The 20,429-nt window shown below is 44.9% G+C and overlaps 2 protein-coding genes across 8 annotated transcripts in view; one reads left to right on the top strand and one right to left on the bottom strand.

Moving 5' to 3' along the window:
* EIF4ENIF1 (eukaryotic translation initiation factor 4E nuclear import factor 1) overlaps positions 1 to 16,110 on the bottom strand; it is a 54,728-nt gene extending 38,618 nt beyond the window's left edge. For 2 of the 5 annotated variants that reach the window (XM_068238499.1, XM_068238529.1), the window contains exons 1-6: positions 15,891 to 16,110; positions 7,983 to 8,082; positions 7,778 to 7,851; positions 7,564 to 7,691; positions 4,892 to 5,178; positions 2,238 to 2,436 (exon numbers count right to left, since the gene is read on the bottom strand). In XM_068238499.1, the coding sequence (XP_068094600.1) occupies positions 2,238 to 2,436; positions 4,892 to 5,178; positions 7,564 to 7,691; positions 7,778 to 7,851; positions 7,983 to 8,060 (766 nt within the window). In that variant the 5' untranslated portion in view covers positions 8,061 to 8,082; positions 15,891 to 16,110. The other 3 variants (XM_068238514.1, XM_068238506.1, XM_068238521.1) reach the window with 3 other exon arrangements.
* The window catches only part of SFI1 (SFI1 centrin binding protein), a 145,840-nt gene continuing 141,324 nt past the window's right edge, over positions 15,914 to 20,429 (top strand). The window contains exon 1 of one of the 3 annotated variants that reach the window (XM_068238479.1): positions 15,914 to 16,121. The gene's annotated coding sequence lies outside the window, so the exon portion shown is untranslated. Of the gene's footprint in view, positions 16,211 to 20,429 lie in introns of all 3 variants that reach the window. The other 2 variants (XM_068238463.1, XM_068238456.1) reach the window with 2 other exon arrangements.

Below are 20,429 nucleotides of genomic sequence, written 5' to 3'. Positions count from 1 at the left end.
TCAGTAACTCTTCAGCATAGCATCTCCATGAATGCAGAACGTGTTAGCTGAAACTGCTCCCAGGACAGATTTGCAAAATTACTGATGAAGACTTATTTTGATGATCTTTACACCTGAAAGGGAAAGAAAGAAGGGAAAAAAAAAAAAAAAATTGGGGGAAGCACACTGCAGCCCACTGTCCAGTAACTACTTGGATTAGGGTTCAAAAATAAAGTTTCTCTGTGGTAACTTGCATGGCCACCTACAAAAAGGCATAGGTCTTTTGTTCTTGAAACTGCAGATGTCATGGACTTACTTCCGTGATCCAGCAGCCAGGGATGATCACCAGATGCAATCACGAGTGATTACTCGTGATTCAAATGAATTAGTGCAGGTGTGCAGCGGGGATAGAAGGGGTTATTTACCCATAATTCCGCCGTCCGCCCTGCGTTCCAAAGAGCTTTCACACATCCTATTGGTCGCGTTGCAAGCCTCACACCGCCGCACTTCCTCCTTCCGGCTTGGGAGGAAGTGCGGCAGTTATCCCCGCCGCACACCTGCACTAATTAAATCTCATTTGAATCATGAGTAATCACTCATGATTGCGTCCGGTGATCATCCCTGCCAGTGTCGCAGCTGTCTCCGCCAAAAGCAGCTTGCATCCTGGCACTTTCACATCAGCGCCGATCTCTCAACGGGGGTGGGCGCACAGAAGGGACGGTCGCATCTGCTTAGGCGTCAGTCCTACGCTGCTAGACGCAGAAGCTAGTGTCAGCTGACATAACTAGTCAGCTGACACTGAGGCCCAGTGCACACCGGGCGGATCCGCCGGCCGAATCCGCCTGAAAATCCGCGTGGCTAATGTATCTCTATGGGCTGGTGCACACCGGCGGTTTGAGGTTAAAGAGAATCTGTACTCTGAAATTCTTACAATAAAAAGCATACCATTCTATTCATTATGTGCTCCTGGTCCCCTCTGTGCTGTTTCTGCCATTCTCTGCTGCAAACCTGGCTTGTAATTGCCAGTTTTAGGCAGTGTTTACAAACAAACTAACCAGCTTCTAATAGGCTCAGCTAAGCAGAGTGTGTTAGTCACACAGAGCCTGCAGGGGGTGTGTACAGCTTCTAGCTAATCACAAGCAGCCCTGCACATTCCAGTCTGACTGCCTCAGCCTGACTGTGCCGACTATAGAGAGAAGATTAGATCATATAACAGAGATAACACAGCTACTGTGCAATTAGGAAAAGCTGCAGTAAGCCAGACCACATTAGAAAAGGCATAGGAACTTATAGCATAGAAGAAATAAAGATAAACAATTTGTTACAGAGTCTCTTTAAGCAAGCCGCAAACGTGCCTCTTGCTGCACATTTGCAGTTTGCTTAAAACCTCAAACCGCCGGTGTGCACCAGCCCATAGAGATACATTAGCCACGCGGATGGTGATGTGGATGCGGCCGGCGGATCTCATACAAAATCCGCTCGGTGTGCATCCGGCAAAGATCGGCTCTCTGCTCTAAAAAATAAAAATAAAAAAAAAATAAAAAAAAAATAAAAAAAAAAAAAATCGCTAGAGTTTTGACGATCTGCTAGCGGTTTTGGTGTGCACTGGGCCTTAGGCAGGCTTGTATAAATGTCAGCTGATCTGTCAGTAAGCTGACACTCAGGCAGGGCTACTGCTGTGATTGGTTGCTGTATTTGTGGCCAGCCACTGATTGGATGCTTGCCTGTATTTAAAGCCTGCTATGACTCAGATATTGCCTGTGATAGCTTTGGCTGTGTGCTTATTGCTGGGTGCTCTCCTGTATAATTTGGATATTGCTTGTGTACCGACCTCTGCCTGGATAAGGACTACTCTGATTGCCGCCTGTACTGACCTTTGCTTGGAACCTGACTACTCTTGATCTCTGCCCAGACCTACCTTATATTGTCTGACTCTGAAATTGCCTGTTCCCTGTGTACTTCGATATCTCTGATCTTATGTGTATGACCTCGGATTGTTACTGGACTTTGCTCTTTGTCTCCTGATTGGACTCTGGCGAGTTATCTAGTTCACTCTACGTTCAGCTCCTATACCTTGTACCTACAAGGCCTGGGTGTAACTGAAGTGGGGCAGGTGTTCTTTCCTTACCTCCCGTTCAAGCGCGGACACGCCACACAGTGTGAAGGTGGTGTTATATTGGGGCAAAAGAGCTGAGCTGTGAGGTGATATCTTGCCAGGCCTGACATTAGCCATCCCAAGTTAAAGCTGAAAAACTTACCTTCCTTCACAGAAGAGGTTCTTTTTCGGGTTCTTTTCCTTCCTTTTGGATCTTCTTCTAGAATTTTATCATCAAAGCCAGTGAGCTCTATTGTCTCAGACTGACTAGTGGGACCACCTGAAAACCATTCAGGCTCCTCTTCTGTGTAAGAGTCATTTCTCCTGCGCTCATACATTCTTTTACTGTCCCCATATTCTCTCTATATTCAGGGGGAAGGAAAAAAAAAATGGATTTCATCACGAAGGAAAATCTTTGATACATGAGACATGCTAAAATGAAAAGTAAAAAGCATTAAGTTGAGGGGCAGCGGAGCGAAACTGGAAAGCAAACCTGGGACTTGAACACACCCCCCTCCACCAAAATTAACACACAACTACTTCACCAACATAGTGGGAAGCCTATGGATGCTCCATAGGAGATGGAGGCTTCCCATATTGGGATCTATTCACAAAACTTCATAAATTACATATCACCTAACTGATAAAATAACCTGTCAGCACATTTACAAGCAAAATAATTACTCAAAGTAAGGGCTAGTTCACACTCAGCGCGCCGGTAGCCCACGTTCAGCTCGCGATTTTATCAAAAGTCTTGCGATTCTTGCGCGATTTGCGCTTGTGATTTTCCGTTTAATAGAACGGGAATCACAGCACAATCGCCCCCAAAACGCTGCATGCGATCAGCAAAGCGCCGAAAAATCGCCAGAGTGTGAACCAGCCCTTCTGTGTGTCGGGCTGCCGCCGCATCATTAGTGGTTTGTCATTGCTATGCAACGGCAAACATAAGCTGGAGGAGGGCGAGTCATTGCTCCTGAAAGCATCAGAAGCAGGAGCCGAAGGGAAGGATTATGACGCATCCTCCTCCAGCTTATAAGTTTGCCGTATGCGGCAGCCCGATACACGGAAGTCTCCTTCTGGGGGCAGATTGTCTGGGCAGAGTAGGAGTGAGAGCGGTTGTCTCTCGCTCCACATAGCAGGCTACTTCGGCGGATCACTCCCTGAATAATGCACTCTTATATGGGGAAACATGAAAATAACCTCCCTGGCGTTCTGGACGAGCTAGGCTCGTCCAGAACGCTGGAAGTCACCGCTCAGGCCCCGTTGGGCCGATTTGAGTACATTTTTTTTTTAAACACGCAGCAAGCACCCCCGAGACCCAGTGCGCTGCCAATCAGCGCTGAGGGGTGGATCAGGACTCCGTGATGTCACGACGTTCGTCACCATGGCGACAGGGGAAGCCCTCCAGGAAATCCCGTTCAGAACGGTATTTCCGGACCGGTCTTTGCGCCTGCGGCGATCGGAGGGCAGGGATGGACCCCGCATGGGGGGGGGGGGGGGAATCATGTAGCTAGCGCTAGGCTAGCTACATGATTTTTTTTTTTTTTAAAAAAACACACATTCCTGCGGGAATCAGAATGCCAGGCAGGATAGTATAATCCCCGGCCGCACTGTAAAAAGGAATCCCCTCTCACACAATGAGCTTCCCCATTAGCCGTCGCCGTCAGCTTGTCAGGGGATCCGTCTATAAGGTAAATTAAAAAGGAAAAGAAACACTGCACAGCAAAGAGATATGCTGTGTTCGCTTATGTGTTATTGCAATTTTGATTTATGCTACTGACAGAAATTTGTTACGTTTGACAGAATTCCTTTAATTATATTTTTGCTCTTTGGAAAAAAAAAAAAAAAAAAAAAAAGTGTAACAGAAGGTGAAAAACGGGTGGAAAAGCTTTGTGAATCATGCCCATTGGCCTCTAACCGCTGCAGCCAGGGACTCCCTCGTTTGCAGCCACGCTACTGCACAGAGCTTTCGCAAGTACAGGCTGTGTTTGCACAACAGCATTAGGACATGTGCAGTACAGCTGCGCCCTTGGCCAATATGCTTAAGCAGGCCATACACTGGCTCGATTCCCGGCCGTTTCGACAGCAGATTCGATCCTGGGATCGAATCTGCTGCCAATCGTTCGCGGTAAACGCAGCCGCCGATCCGATTTCCTCCCGAAATCGGATCGGTCCGTCGATCGCGCCGTGCGGGAAATTACCCTCGATCGCCCGCGGGTAAAGTGCGCGTCGCTAGCGGCGGCCGATCCGATCAGTATACATTACCTGAGGCTGGCTCCCGGGCGTCTTCTCCACGCTGCACGGCTCTGTTCCGGCTCCATCCATCCCGGCGCTTCCTGTGTCACTGCAGTGACCAGGAAGTTCAAATAGAGGGCGCTCTATTTGAACTTTCTGGTCACGGAGTAACACAGGAAGCGCCGTGATGGAGCCGGAACAGAGCCGTGCAATGCGGAGAAGATGCCCGGGAGCCAGCATCAGGTAATGTATACGGGGGGGGGGGGCCGGGGGACAGGCGGCAGGAGCAGCTCAGCAGATGGTGAATCGGTTTCAGGCTGAAATCGATTCACAATCTGTTTGCAGTAAAGGCAGCCATACGATCCCTCTCTGATCAGATTCGATCAGATAGGGATCTGTCAGCTGGTCGATCTAATGGCACATCGACCAGTGTATGGCCACCTTTAGAGAGACCCTGTGCTTGAACTGTGGGCCACATGATGATCGAGGAAGCCTCCGGGCGATCCAGAGGCTTCCCTCTACTGAGGTAAGTAGCTTTTTTGACGCTCCATGTACACATTCAACCAGGCCAAATTAACTTACTCGGAATCGCTTGTCCTTGTACTCCTTTTCTCTTGCTTCACGTGGTTCTCGCAAGTCCTTTTCTCCTCCACGGAGATCACGATCAAATCCTCGAGCAGCTATGATTCTGCCACTGCCAATTCTACGTCCCCCAATAAGTCGCAAACTTTCATTTTCTTTATTATCTAGCGGACTTCCGGATCGCCGTGAACCAATAGCTGCAGTAACATGGCAACCACCTCCAAAACTCCTCCTCTGTGGACTGAGGACAACATCTAGGTCATCTTCTTTAACCCTCTCCCTTGGGTCTGTAACAGTCCAGGAATAAAAGGCATCATTAAAAGAAAATGTATAGTTACAGTTACTGTTAAAGTGGACCCAAATTAAAAATACAGATTTCAGAAATAAAATCTATTTTCTAAATTATAATAGCAGCCTTTTTTCAGCTGCATGATGACAAATATAAAATATTTTACATTTAATGGAGGAACCCCTCCCTTCCTTTCATATTGCCAGAACAGAATCCGGCAAACTGGTGGAGTAGGTGGTGTGCGGCAAATGAGGAATTGCTAATGGCTGCCACCTGTATAACCCTAGTTATGAAAAGAGAAGGGTGAAAAGCATGCACTGAAATGCTCATAGGCTTGAAGGAGTGTTTGTTTATCTTTGTATGTGTCAGAGTGGTGCAACTAAATATTCTGAATTTTAAAAAAAAAAAAAAAAAAAAAAAAAAAAAAAATTATGTTTGGTTTGGGTCCGCTTGAAAGGGAACCTGTACTGAGTAAAATTATTAAAAAAAAAAAAAAAAAAAAACACACCACACACGAGGTAACTTCAAATGAACATTACATAGTTCCCTTGCCATCAGTTCCTCTCAGAAGCTCACCGTTTTCTTCTGACAATGATCCCTTCCAGTTCTGACAACATTTTGTCAGAACTGAAATATATCAGTTGTTGTCAGTTATAGCTGAGTGGACAACTGATGTGCCTGGTAGTGTCCATGTTTCCCTTTGGCTCAAGTGGACGAAGTTACAGTTTAACAGTGTGCCGACCAGAAAGCGGTTATGGGGTAATAGCCATTTTCAAAATGAAGGACGGAGAATTCCATTGATCACAGTGAACAGGGAAGCGAAAGAAAAAAAAAAAAAGAAAAAAAAATAAAAATTAAAGGGAAGGTCCAAGCAAAAAAAAAAAAATTAGTTTCACTTACCTGGGGCTTCTACCAGCCCCATGTAGCCATCCTGTGCCCTCGTAGTCACTCACTGCTGCTCCAGATCCCCGCTGGCAGCTTTCTGATCTCGGAGGTCAGGGCCACATTGCATACATTTTTACGCATTTCAGCTAGTGTAGGAACAAAAATTTACGCGTTGCACCACTAACGCATAAAAATGTATGTGTTAATGCTCCTGCACTAGCGGGAATGTGTAAAAATGTACGCAATTCGGCCCTGACCTCCGAGGTCAGAAAGCTGCCATCGGGAGACTGGAGCAGCAGTGAGTGACTACGAGGGCACAGGATGGCTGCATGTGGCTGGTAGAAGCCCCAGGTAAGTGAAACTCATTTTTTGCTTGGACCTTCCCTTTAAGGAGTAGACTACACGGGAGGTATGTATGACTTGTGTATGCTTATTTTGACTTAATTTTCAGTTCAGGTTTTCTTTAAGGCAATTTTACTGGAATTACACTGAATTACCCATTTCCTGAATTCAAGTTCTGGACTATGTCTTTTACTTCAACTGCATGCAATAGTATTATCACTGCTGATTAAAATGGGATAAAACTGACAATCTTCAATAAAAATGTGTTTTCCTACTTTTTATTACCTTAACAGTTATATTTTCTTTTGTGCACAAGGAATATTGTGCATTAACAAATGTCGAGTTCTCAAAAGGACAGTGAATCTTTTCTGAAAGCTGCCATTGAATTGTATTCATGAATTACATTATTGTACAGTTTAAATTTTGATTTCAGTGAATTTTATATAGTAAATAAAGAAAAAACTGCTGCTGGCATTTTACATTTTGACTTCTGGCTGAAGGCAATCCTGATGTCATTTCCTCCCTTGCTTTTTTCCCCTCTTAGGAACTGCACTATCATATCTAGTAGTGATGGTCACGTAGATGCAAATATATTCGAGTTAATGCAAATTTATGCAGCTTGAAAATGAACCAATCAAATCCTGCCGTGGTAAAATATGATTCGCTCATTTTCAAGCTGCATAAATTTGCATCAACTCAAAGTTACTTGCATCTACTTGACCATCACCAATATCTAGCTTGCTTTGCAAATGTTTTAGCACAGCATAGATCGTATTTCATCAGCTCACTGAACTGCCCTTAGCCAATCAGTCAGAGCAGGAATATAGGAGGGGTGATGACAAGCTTCCTTCTCTTCAGCAATGTACCAAATAGAGCCATGCTGAGTGAGAGAAGATTTAATACAGGAGAAACATTTCTGCTTATATTGGAGTGCTCGCAATGCAGGGTAAGATTGCAGGCTGCATATTAAACTAAACAGCGGGTAAGTGGAAATGGCTTTTGTGGCTGACAATCCCGTGTATATTCTAATAGACATGTGGATATTTCAATCCATCTGCAAATATAGCATGCATACCTATCTGTGATATGGCCATATAGGCAATCAGAAAAAGGGGTGTGGAAACAAAACCAGCACAAAGGTTTCTAAGCATTCTACCTGCTATCCGACGTTTCAATGAACTTCTTTCCGCATCAGATTCTTTTTTTAAGCTTTCGACAGGAGAGCTGCGCCCTGAATTAGGGTATAGGGATGCATGCCATTTCTCTGGGTCCCAAACTCCATCACTGTGTCACAGTCAAGACAAGGATTAATCTCAAATAGGAAATGAACTTTAGTTTTTTTAAGATGTGCAACATACAACACAACATACCTGTCATATTTATCAAGTAAACAAGGCGGCCTTTGTCTAGAATGCGGTAACTCTTTGATGACTAGAAGTTGTTCCTGTTGAAGCACAGTTGTAATATTTTACTAAATAAGAACTTGCTAAAAATAAATGCCATAAATTAACACAACCCCCCCTAAGAAACCCCAAACCTGCAATAATAAAACCTTTAATAGTTCAGCCTTAATACCTTTGAATATCGGTGATGGGATTTGCTTCGGGGGGCTTTCCTGATGTCTCTGCAGCTTACATCCTCTTGGTGATCCATCCCAACAGACCCAGTCTGAAACCTAAGAAAAAAAAAAAAAAAAACCTTTTCATAAAGGCGTATGTTGTAATAATGCTGAGAAACTCCTCTAGATTTTCAATTGATGTTTAATATTTAACTACAATTTTGCTGCCTTAAAGAGTTAATTTTTAGGCATGGAAGTGACAACTTCTGTCTTGTTGGTACCTTGTCAAGAATATAGTAAACCTCACTGATAAATTACAGCCATACAAGTTTTCCTGGCAGAATACAACAGAGCAGAGGGAGATAGAAAAAGGTCAATAGTTCAGGTGTTTTTATTTAGTGACACTTAATAGACTGCCACTGTTACATTCAATCTACTTTGTAAATCTTTCAATATAAAATAAAACCATGGGATATAAAAAAAAAAAAAAAAAAAATTGACACTGGAACACTGCCATCTCTGCCTTCTGTACCTATCTAAGGCCTCAATTCACTAAACTTAACTCCTGTCTTTAATAACGTTTGTAGAGTTATCACCCTGGTGATAAGGCATGTAGTATTCAGGACACATTTTACCTCAGGCAAACCTAAAGTTAACTTTTGTCTTTAAGTTAAGGTGAGATCTCTAAAGTTAACTCTTCAATCCTTAAAATAACTCCAGAACTGCATATGAAAATAACTACAGAGGAGGTAACTTAAGGACTGAAGAGAAAAGATAACTCTCACTGTGAAAACCTATCTCTACACCTTAATCGATGTGTGGAGGTAAGTTTTCTCTTGCCTTATCTCCAGCAGGCTCTTAGTGAATGGAGGCCATAGTCTATGTCCAGTCTCCATTGCAGTTCATTCATAGCACGTGCGTTATGCAATGGACCACTGAATTCAGCCTCAGCCTTCAAATTACATGGAAGTTTGAAACTTGGCCAATAAAGACTGGATGTGTGTACTTGGCTGAAGGCTAGTTTCACACTGTACCAGATACACAACAGTGTATTCACAGTGTTACCTGAACAGTTATGCTGTGCCGTCAGGCCCCATTCACACTACAAAGTACCAAAAAAGTTTTGCGCGGGTAATTTTACTGCGCTTCCTGATTATCACAATCAGTGCTTGTTTAAGCACTGTACCGAGATTGCTCTTGAATCGCAGCAAAATGCTGCAGTTAACACATTTTGTGTTTGCCATTAGTCGCAAAACGCCACAATCACAGCAGTGAGATCACTGCCATAGGGGTATAATTTCGCTAGCGCTAGGTGGGAATCACCCGCTTATTACTGTAGTGTGAATATGCCCTCAGTGTCCAGCAAGATGTTCACACCCACTACTGTTTTGCATCTGGGCTGCCATTCAATCTGACAGCACAGCTGTGCCCAAGGACAAGTGCCGGGATGCTCAGAGCCCCAGCAGAAACATGGGGCTACCATTGGATAGTTCAATAGGAATCCTAAGTAGCAACAGGGAGGATTCTCATTGATCCACCACGGAATTAATGAGAATCCTCCCTGGTGCTATGGAGGATTCCCACTGGACTTTTACCATCCAATGATTGCTCTACTCTTCTGCTGGGACGGCGATACAGGCACTTTTCCCCAACCCCAGCAGTGGTCAGTATGCGCTGAATGGTGCCCAAAGGCACAGAAACAGGCAAGTAGATCTGGAACAGGCGAGGAAAACGAGCCTCGTAAGAACAGACACTATCCCAATGCCATAAGCTTGCACCGACTGCATGGGGGAAAGTTTGCATGCTCCAGAAAAACCACATCAGTCGAGATTATGCGTTCCCCTCCCACTCTGTTCTATCTTAAGTGGCAAGCGTAAACAATCTGTTTACATTTGTGCATCTGCCCCGCTGACTTGGAGCATTTTTGAGCCTAGTATGAAAGGGCCCTAAGGCGTCATTCACACTTACAAAACGCCGGCGATTTTTGCAGGAGTGATTTTTCCATGATTTCACGCATAAAATTAACACTGCGGCGAATTCTATTGCACTGAAACGCAAGGAAATCGCCTGATAATGGTGCAGGTGACGCGTTTGCGTTTTTGGGCAATTTACGCATATCACCCAAGAACGGGCCCATAGGGTTTCATTACACAAGCGCTTTTAAAAAGCGCTATCGTTTGAGCATTTTGCCGAAATCGCAGCAAAACGCTCTAGTGTGAATGGGGCCTAATACTTTTAGCCAAAGACCCTGAACAAGCAGGGAGAAAGTGCAACTGTCGGGCATAAAATCAAAAATCAATTTTTATCTGGTAAACAAGTATTAAGGATGCGAACCAGGCAATACAAAAGTTAAAATCACTATTCCTTTTCTTGCTGATAAAGGTTCATTCCCCAGTTTACCTGACTTATTTGGTACACACAAAAAGGAAGTTGCAGGGCATGCTGGGTTGTCCTTTCTTACTACTCTACTTCCCCTCAGACTTAATACAGAAAGCTATAACTTTGCACTTTAATAATAATGATTATGATGATGATGATGATGTCCTTTGGTCCAGGAGCTGCTCCCATTACTGGGTAGTGACAGTAGTCTGGGGCCTCTTCCAAACTGCGCATGCACAGAAGACACCAGCTCGCCAGAAGAAGGGGCAGCGCCAATATAGGGAAAAAAAAATTCAGACAAAATAACACGTTTCACAGAGCACAGTCTGCTTCCTCAGATAAAATAAAGCAGTGTCTGGGTACCCAAGGTGCAGAGCTTGGAGCGCATAAAAACCTAATTGGCTGAAGCCTCTTTCCCTCCTGTTTTCCCCTCCCACACCTCTGTTCTCTGATTGGGCAATATTTCTCATGCTGAGACAAAGCAATTTTCTATAGTTAAGAGCAGGCAAATCAGGTAGAGGAGAGTTAAGGTTCATACACACATCAGACCATAGTCTTTGGAAAATGAAAGATCACAGACCAATTTTACCCCCTTCCATGTAGTGTGAGAGACATACCTACACAGTCTATTCTATGGAGCTGAACTCCCCATCAGACAGAAATCTTTGCAAGATGCTGCACACAAAGATGCTGTACACATTCAAAAGATTATTATCTGCAAAATATCTGTTCCTGCAAAAGATCCGTTCCTGCAAAAGATCCATTCCTGCAAATTGCATTCATAGTCTATGAGATCTGCAGATCATCATACACACCTTGTTTAACAAACATTCATCTACAGATCAGATCCACCAGGATGGATTTTTAGATCTGCAGATTGTCTGATCTGCAGATAAATGTCAGTTAAACAAGGTGTGTATGATGATCTGCAGATCTCATAGACTATGAATGCAATTTGCAGGAATGGATATTTGGCAGGAACAGATCATTTGCAGATACTGATCTTTTGTGTCTGTACAACATCTGTGTGTGCAGCATCTTGCAAAGATTTTTTCTGATGGGGAGTTCAGCTCCATAGAAAAGACTGTGTAGGTATGGTCCTCATACTACATAAAGGGTGGTAAGATTGGTCTGTGAGCTTTCATTTTCCAAAGACTATAGTCTGATGTGTGTATGAGCCTTTCGGGATGAAAGGACCTCAGGATTGGCTTAAAGAGACTAACAAGAAACCGTCCCCTGGGGGGTACTCACCTCGGGAGGGGGAAGCCTCAGGATCCTAATGAGGCTTCCCCCGTACTCCTCTGTCCCACAGGGGTCTCGCTGCAGCCCTTCAAAGCCGGCACAATAAATCCGACAGCCTGTTCAATATTTACCTTTCCAGGCTACAGCGGGGGCGCTGTTTCGGCTCTTCTGACGGAGATAGGCAGAAATAGCCGATCTCCGTCGGGTCCGCTCTACTGCGCAGGCGACTTCTTTCGCCTGCGCAGTAGAGAGGCCCGACAGAGATCAGCTATTTCCGCCTATCTCCATGGGAAGAGTGGATACTGAGCCACGGAGGTAAATAATTACATCACCGCCGCTCCGGGAGGATTTTCGCCGCCACAGTGGGACCGAGGAGGACAGGGGAAGCCTCAATAGGATCAGGAGGCTTCCCCCACCGGAGTACCCCATAGGGGAGGTTTTTTCATTAGATTTTCTTTAATATGGGAAATCCTAAGAAGGATTTTCTCTTTTTACTGCAGAAAAATCACTAAAATCAAAAATGTGGACAGTGCAATACTGTAAGTAGAGCAAGTATTTATCTACTTATGTGTTTTTATTTTTCTGAGATAGTATGTCTGACAGCTCCTCTTAAGGGGTTCTGTTGACTTTCTATTAAAACAAAAGCTGCCACTTACCTGGGGCTTCTATTGGCCTCCTGCAGCTGGAATGTCCCACGCCATCGGTGTAATGATTTGTCTAACTAGACGAATAGAAGTGCGGGCACTTCAATTTACTGTGCAGAGGCAGTACATATAACCTTCGTACTGCGCAGTTAGCTGACACGCAGGAGCGAGCAGGCACACGGCCGCACTTCTATTCGTCCAGTTAGAAGAATAATTACACCGATGCCGGCGGCGGGGAACGGCAAAGGACATGCCAGCTGCAGGGAGCCAAAAGAAGCCCCAGGTAAGTGGCAGTTTTTTTTTTTTTTTTTTTAAAGCAAACGTCAACAGAACCCCTTTAAGGTTTTTGACAAGTCTGACTGGGAAAGATTCATGCTCTATTTAAAGAGACACTGCAGCGAGAAAAAAAATGATCTAATGAATTGGTTGCATAGTACGGATAATTACAAGAACATTAGCAGCAAAGAAAATACTCATTTTTATTTTCAGTTAGTTTTTTTTATAACATTGCATCATGCTCTAATATTTGCAGTTTACACACTACTCAGCATTCTAAATGATTTTACAGAGCAGCCCAATGAACTATTGACCTGTCCTCTGGAAAGAAAAAGGACATACAGTGACTGACAGTTGAGATAACAAGCTTCAGAAGACCTAGCTCTCTGCGACTTTGAAAGTTGTGAAGCTCAATGGCTCTTTTGCATAGATAACTGGAGTATTTTTAACTCTTCCTGTACTGGAAACAATATTAGACTTACATCTCTGCTCCTAATGTTTTTTATAGCTGTACTACACATACAAATGATATGTTTTTTCCGCTTCAGTGTCTCCAAGTCCTGTATAGCAGTGTTCCAAATCTGTCCAAGGCCCACCAACAGTGCATATTTTGTGGAATTCCCCAGAGGTAGTAAGGGCCTGTTTCCACTACACGCAGATTGGATGCAGAAAAACTGACTCCAATGAATGTCTATGGGCCTGTTTCCACTAAACTATTTTTCTGATGCAGATTTTCCCATAGGCATTCATTGGAGTCAATTTTTCTGCATCCAATCTGCGTGTAGTGGAAACAGACCCTTAATCAGTTCTGCTGAGACACTATTTACTACACCTGTACATGTTTGTGGTTTTCTGCAAAACATGTACTGTTGGTGGGCCTTGAGGACAGGGTTGGAGAACTCTGCTACTCCAGCCGCAGAGCACATATACAGATGGGTGCTAGGGAGCAGCCCTCAAAGGCAAGTACTCTAATGCTCCCCCCCCCCCCCCCCATCTAACCGTCCAGTCCATTTCCAGAGCTCCCTCATGGGTTTTATACATTTTGTTAAATAGCTGCTCAGATCGCTTTAATAGGACACTGTCTAAACTAGAAGTACATTACAGTGTGTGATGCTTTCCAGCATGTAACTTGCATACACAGACCACTTTGTATTACTCTACCTACAGATATTAACAGCATTGCTCATGTCCTAACTCAAAATGCCTGGTACACAAAAAGCAATTTCCCATAAGATCGATGGGTTAAATAACAGGATCAATTTTGCATAGTACTGATCTGAAAAGTAACCCGATTAAATTGGGAGCAGATCGGACATGTTGGAAATCATAATTTCAATCCATGGACTGGACCAGAAATTGCATTATGTGTAACTAGCAACAGACTGACAACCATAAGCCAAGAGGACAATGCCCACCACCAAAGGAAAGTGGTGAGGACCAGTGAACGCTGTAGATTAGTTCTGAACTAGAAAATATGACCGACAATTTATGCACTATAGAAAGTGGAATTAGCTTGAGCAGAAATTAAACTCTGCACAAGGCTCATCAGGCCTAGTGAGCACAAGCCCTGCTATGCATTTGGGTTAAAGAAAAAAAAAAAAACAAAAAAAACACGGTACTTATCCGTTAGCCGGGCGCATCCGGCAGGTGGCGCTAATTACTATTCCCCCTCCAGGCCGACATGGATAGTAGGGAAAGATGTAACTCTGGTGGAGTTTTGTCGCCACCTGCCGGATGCACCTGGCTAACGGATAAGTACCAAAAACACTATGTATTCTTATTGTTTCCACCATGCAATTTCCTGTCAGATCGACAAGACATCTTGATAATTTCCAACAGTTCCAATCCGATTTCCAATTGAATTTATGATCACTTCTGTACAAAATGTATCAAAACATCAGAAATCAAATTACACTTCCATCAATCCGATGGAAAATTGCATAGTGTGTACCAGGCATTCATTTGCCTTTTCCTCGCTGCAGCAGTTGTCCTAATGTGTGCTAGAAATTAGTCTTTTTTAGAAACAATGAGCAAGGTGACTGGATGTGTTTTCTCTGTAAGTTACTGCAGTTATAATATAACTACTGCATCTTTCAGTTCAGGCCAGCAGCAAGGTTTATGAGCTGCGGTTCTCTGGGCATATCCAACCTCTAAGGTGCAACACCAACAACACAGTGGCTGGATAGTGTACTGGTTAAAGGCAAAGCATTTGACGTGTGAGACCATGGTTTGAATCTTGGCTAGGATCAGTACTAATTCAGTAAGGAGTCCTTAGGCAAGACTCCCTTAACACTGCAGGGTGGCCTCTTAAGCGCATGCCAGTTGCTGCAGCTCTTGAGTGCTTTGAGTCCAACAGGAGAAAAGCGTTATACAAACATTCAGATTGATTAATACAATGTGCTTGCAGGAGAGCCAGGGCTGAAGGTAGGGGGAACAATGTGTTGGGAGGAGAGCCAGGGCTGAAGGTAGGGGGCATCATGTGTAAGTAGGGGAGCCAGGGCAGAAGGTAGGGGGCACAGTGTGTTGGGAGGAGAGCCAGGGCTGAAGGTAGGGGGCATCATGTGTAAGTAGGGGAGCCAGGGGTGAAGGTAGGGGGCACAATGTCTTGGGAGGAGAGCCAGGGCTGAAGGTAGGGGCATCATGTGTAAGTAGGAGTGCCTGGGCTGAAGGTAGGGGGCACAGTGTGTTGGGAGGAGAGCCAGGGCTGAAGGTAGGGGGCACAGTGTGTTGGGAGAAGAGCCAGGGCTGAAGGTAGGGGGGCACAGTGTGTTGGGAGAAGAGCCAGGGCTGAAGGTAGGGGGGCACAGTGTGTTGGGAGAAGAGCCAGGGCTGAAGGTAGGGGGGCACAGTGTGTTGGGAGAAGAGCCAGGGCTGAAGGTAGGGGGCAAAGTGTGTTGGGAGAAGAGCCAGGGCTGAAGGTAGGGGGCAAAGTGTGTTGGGAGAAGAGCCAGGGCTGAAGGTAGGGGGCACAGTGTGTAAGTAGGGGAGCCAGGGCTGAAGGCATGGGGCACAGTGTGTAAGTAGGGGAGCCAGGGCTCAAGGTAGGGGGTACAATGTGTTAGTAGGTGAGCCAGGGCTGAAGGTAGGGACACTGTGTTAGTAGGCAAGCCAGGGCTGAAGGTAGGGGCACAGTGTGTAAACAGGGGAACCAGGGATGAAGGTAGGGAGCACAGTGTGTTAGTAGGACAGCTAGGGCCGTTGTAGAAGAACTGGTGCTGCGAGGACACAGAAGGACGGGAAACCAACCCGTAACTCATATCAAACCCGTTGCAGCTGACTAAACACTACTGACCAGGCCTACCGTTTGTCTTACCTGAGTACACCCCACACTCAATCGGTTCCCCCACCCTCTAATAACCCCCGCCGCGCACAGACGCTACTTACGTACAGCACGCAGTGTACGCACACAACGCAAGGCACGTACCGGCCCCGCGGCTCCCCTCTCCTCGCCGGTCCGGTCACCGCTGGGAGCTTCGGGGCCTTCACCGGCTTTCAATGCAGTCTACACTGGTCGCCGATTCCTAGCAATCGTTCTACTCTAGCACCGAAAATCGACTACGTCGAGAGAACTCCTAACGTAATACGTCACTCGATGACATAACGGGGCGTGTCCAGGTTAAGACGCTTAACCCATTCATTACCTCCTGGACTGGTAACTAGTCACATGACGTGGATGGCGTGTCTGGTGCAAAAGCGAAAGTGAGGTCAGCTGGTGTGACTGGGCTATGTAGGAGACGGGAAAGAAGTAGAACAGACAAAAGTCAGGTGTTTATAGGAGACGACAGTGATTGGGCACAGTCATACATAATAAACAGTAAAGAGCTAAAAGTTCCTGGAGCATTGGAGGACCCCCCTGATGGATCACAGTGTAATTTGTGTAGATGCGATTTCATAAAATCGTAGTTTCAAATCAGCTGTATACATTGCAGGTCTGAAGACTCATACACACGTACAACAAATCTGCTCAATTGTCGTCTGATTTTGGTTTGTGTGATGAGTCAGCATACATGTGGCAAATGACTAGACAAGTGACTTATAAGAAGCGGTTTGACTCACTTGACTGTTGGACTGATATCTTACAGTTGGCCACGTGTGTACCAGTCCGTCACCATGCTTGCGCAGTATGCAAATGTGTTGCACAATTGATTGAAAGAGGCGCCCTGGTGGTTTATAAAAGCACTTAAAATCAGTATAAGATCGACAAAATATTTTGAGGTGGCTTACCTCAAAGAACCAAAAATCCTTGATGAAAACAAGAGATTTTATTAGTAGCACAGGCAACGCTTTTCACGGGTCTGAGCCCGCTTCCTCAGGCCAAATAACAGTGCCAAACTACAAAGATATGGTCAGCATAGGGAGCCTCCCTATGCTGACCATATCTTTGTAGTTTGGCACTGTTATTTGGCCTGAGGAAGCGGGCTCAGACCCGTGAAATGCGTTGCCTGTGCTACTAATAAAATCTCTTGTTTTCATCAAGGATTTTTGGTTCTTTGAGGTAAGCCACCTCAAAATATTTTGTCGATCTTATACTGATTTTAAGTGCTTTTATAAACCACCAGGGCGCCTCTTTCAATCAATTGTGCATTCCATACCCCCATACCTTATGGTCTGAGGGGTTGAGACAGAATACACGTGGGTAACCACGGTAGAAATCTGTCTCCCTTCTTTTTCCAAGGAGAGCGACCGCATCCGGATCCCTAGGGGTCACCCCGAGTGGAGTCGGGTTCATTGTCTCCACCTGCTTCCTGTGGTCGTTGCCCCACTGCAACCCACCTTTGTGAGTAGTCTTGTTTCCATTCTCTATATCCAATTTTTCTTTTGACATATTACACTATTGGGCTCCCGTCCTTGTCTCCTGTGTTTTTTTCCCCAGAGGGTGCACAGACACCCACACCCCACCATGCAAATGTGTTGGTCGTTTAGTTGGTGCGCTGAAAATAGAAGTCATGTAAACGGTTTGTCTTGGGATTGGTTATGTCATGGAGTTGGTCATGCACTTTGTTGGACGTGTGTAAAGGTTCATACACACCAACCATCTGCCACACTTGTCTGTTAAGCCCCATACAACTTTTGTTGTGAAACAAGTTGAAACAACTAAGAAAAGTATTTTGCTATTGTTCAATCACCTGATAAGAAGTCAATCCAACGGTTGGATTGACTTCTTATCAGTCTAATGGTGGCCATACATGGTACAATTTTTTTCATACAATCTTACCATTTCTATGTAGTATAAGGGTAAATTAAGTGAATATACTGTAAGGATAATTTAGGCAGTTCCCTTATACTACATAGAAATGGTAAGATTGTATGAAAAAATTGTACCATGTACGGCCACCATAAGGCCTCTTTTCCACAAACTGTTGAGCTGTGTGCTCAGCAAGCAGTTGCCAGGCAGCAGCGAGCAGTTACCAGGCAGCAGCAAGCAGTTACTAGGCAACAGAAAGCAGTTGTGAGAGTTTGAGAGGCATTTCACTGCCTGTAAACAGTTCGTGGAAAAGAGGCCTTATCGGCTTTTTGAACAATAGCAAAATACTTTTTTTTTTTTAGTTGTTTCAAATTGTTCTACAACAAAAGCTGTTTGACATTTGTGCTGCATAAGGCCTCTTTTCCATGAACTATTGAGCTGTGTGCTCAGCAAGCAGTTGATAGGCAGCAGTAAGCAGTTACCAGGCAGCAGTGAGCAGTTGTGAGAGTTTGAGAGGCATGTCACTGCCTAGAAACAGTTTGTGGAAAAGAGGCCTAAAACACCCCTGTTAGGCCTCTTTTCCATGGACTGTTGAACTGTGTGCTCTGCAAGCAGTTGCCGGGCTACAGTGAGCAATTACCAGGCAGCAGTGAGCAGTTGTGAAAGTTTGAGAGGCATTTCACTGCCTATCAACAGTCTATGGAAAAGAGGCCTTAAAGTGAACCTTAAGTCACCGATAAAAAACGAGATTTACTCACCTGGGGCTTCCCTCAGCCCCCAGCAGCCGATCGGTGCCCTCGCAGCCCCGGGGTGCCAGGAGGCCGCAATAGCAGCATAGGGGGCGATATACAGGCTGGGAACGCGAAGATTCACTCGCGTTCCCATGCCTGTCGGCCGGTGATGGCCAAACCGGAAGTGTTTGCCGGCGGGTCCTAGAGCGTCAGAGCGGGGCTGCGAGGGCACCGATCGGCTGCTGGGGGCTGAGGGAAGCCCCAGGTGAGTAAATCTCATTTTTTATCGGTGACTTAACCACTTCACCACTGAGAGGTTTTACCCCCTGAGCACCAGAGCAATTTTCACCTTTCAGCGCTCCTTCCATTCATTCGTCTATAACTTTATCATTACTTATCGCAATGAAATGAACTATATCTTGTTTTTTCCGCCACCAATTAGGCTTTCTTTAGGTGGGACATTATGTCAAGAATTATTTTTTTCTAAATGTGTTTTAATGGGAAAATAGGAAAAATGTGGGGAAAAAAATAATTATTTTTTAGTTTTCGGCCATTATAGTTTTTAAATAATGCATGCTACTGTAACTAAAACCCATGAAGTTACTTATCCGTTAGCCGGGCGCATCCGGCAGGTGGCGCGCTAATTACTATTCCTCCTCCAGGCCGACATGGATACTAGGGAAAGATGTAACTCTGGTGGAGTTTTGTCGCCACCTAGAGGATGCGCCCGGCTAACGGATAAGTACCCCCATGAAATTTATTTGCCCTTTTGTCCCGGTTATAAAACCATTTAAATTATGTCCCTATCACAATGTTTGGCACCAATATTTTATTTGGAAATAAAGGTGCATTTTTTTCAGTTTTGCGTCCATCCCTAATTACAAGCCCATAGTTTATAAAGTAACAGTGTTATACCCTCTTGACATAAATATTTAAAAAGTTCAGTCCCTAAGGTAACTATTTATGTATTTTTTTTTAATTGTACATTTTTTAATTTTTTTTTAATTACAAAAAAAAAAAAAAATGGGGAGTGTGGGAGGTAATGAGTAAATTTTTTGTGTAAAAATCATTTATTTGTATGTGAAAAATTTTGTAGGGTGTAGTTTACTATTTGGCCACAAGATGGCCACAGTAACTTTTTGTTTTAATGCGACCTCCAAGCTTCCTTCCGGAAGCTTGGAGGAAGTATAAGGAGGCTGGACACGTGAGTTTTTTCTCACAATGATCGCGCTGCCCATAGGAGAGCAGCGGATCATTGTGGGGCTTAGATCAACGAACGGGAATGGATTTTCCCGTTCATTGATCTCCGGGCGAGCAGGCGGCGGCGTGTTTACTAGCGGCGAGCGGCGTGTTTACGAGCGGGAGCGCGGACAGCGTCGGGAACGCAGAAAGTACGGATTTCTCCGTCCCTGGGGGTTAAAGGATGGAAAAAGAGACGGAGAAATTCGTACGGGCGGGGGTAAAGTGGTTAAGGTTCACTTTAAGCGTGTGAATGGAGCTTAACAGACAAGTTTGGCAGATAGTTGGACAGATAGGCCTCTATTCATAAAGCATTCCCGCATGCGGTAATGCTCAAGACAGCTGACTTTACTGAGCACTTAGCAAAATGTCAATTCATAATAGCTGTTTCGGTACTTATCCGTTAGCCGGGCGCATCCGGCAGGTGGCGCTAATTACTATTCCCCCTCCAGGCCGACATGGATAGTAGGGAAAGATGTAACTCTGGTGGAGTTTTGTCGCCACCTAGAGGATGCGCCCGGCTAACGGATAAGTACCGCTGTTTCCGCAAGAAAAGCTGACATTCCTGAGCAGTGCAGGAAATTACCGCCTTATGCAGCGATTATTAAAACGCATCACCAATGCTACATACACACTTGAGATAAGTCTTTGGAAACGGCAAGATCACAGACCAATTTTACCCCATTCCATGTAGTATGAGAGCCATACTCTACACAGTCTATTCTATTGAGCTGAACTCCCCATCAGATAAAATCTTTGCAAGATGCT

This window comes from Hyperolius riggenbachi, chromosome 1 (assembly GCF_040937935.1).
Source record: "Hyperolius riggenbachi isolate aHypRig1 chromosome 1, aHypRig1.pri, whole genome shotgun sequence".
Taxonomy (NCBI): Eukaryota; Metazoa; Chordata; class Amphibia; order Anura; family Hyperoliidae; genus Hyperolius; species Hyperolius riggenbachi.
This window is presented reverse-complemented; position numbering and strand designations above follow the sequence as displayed.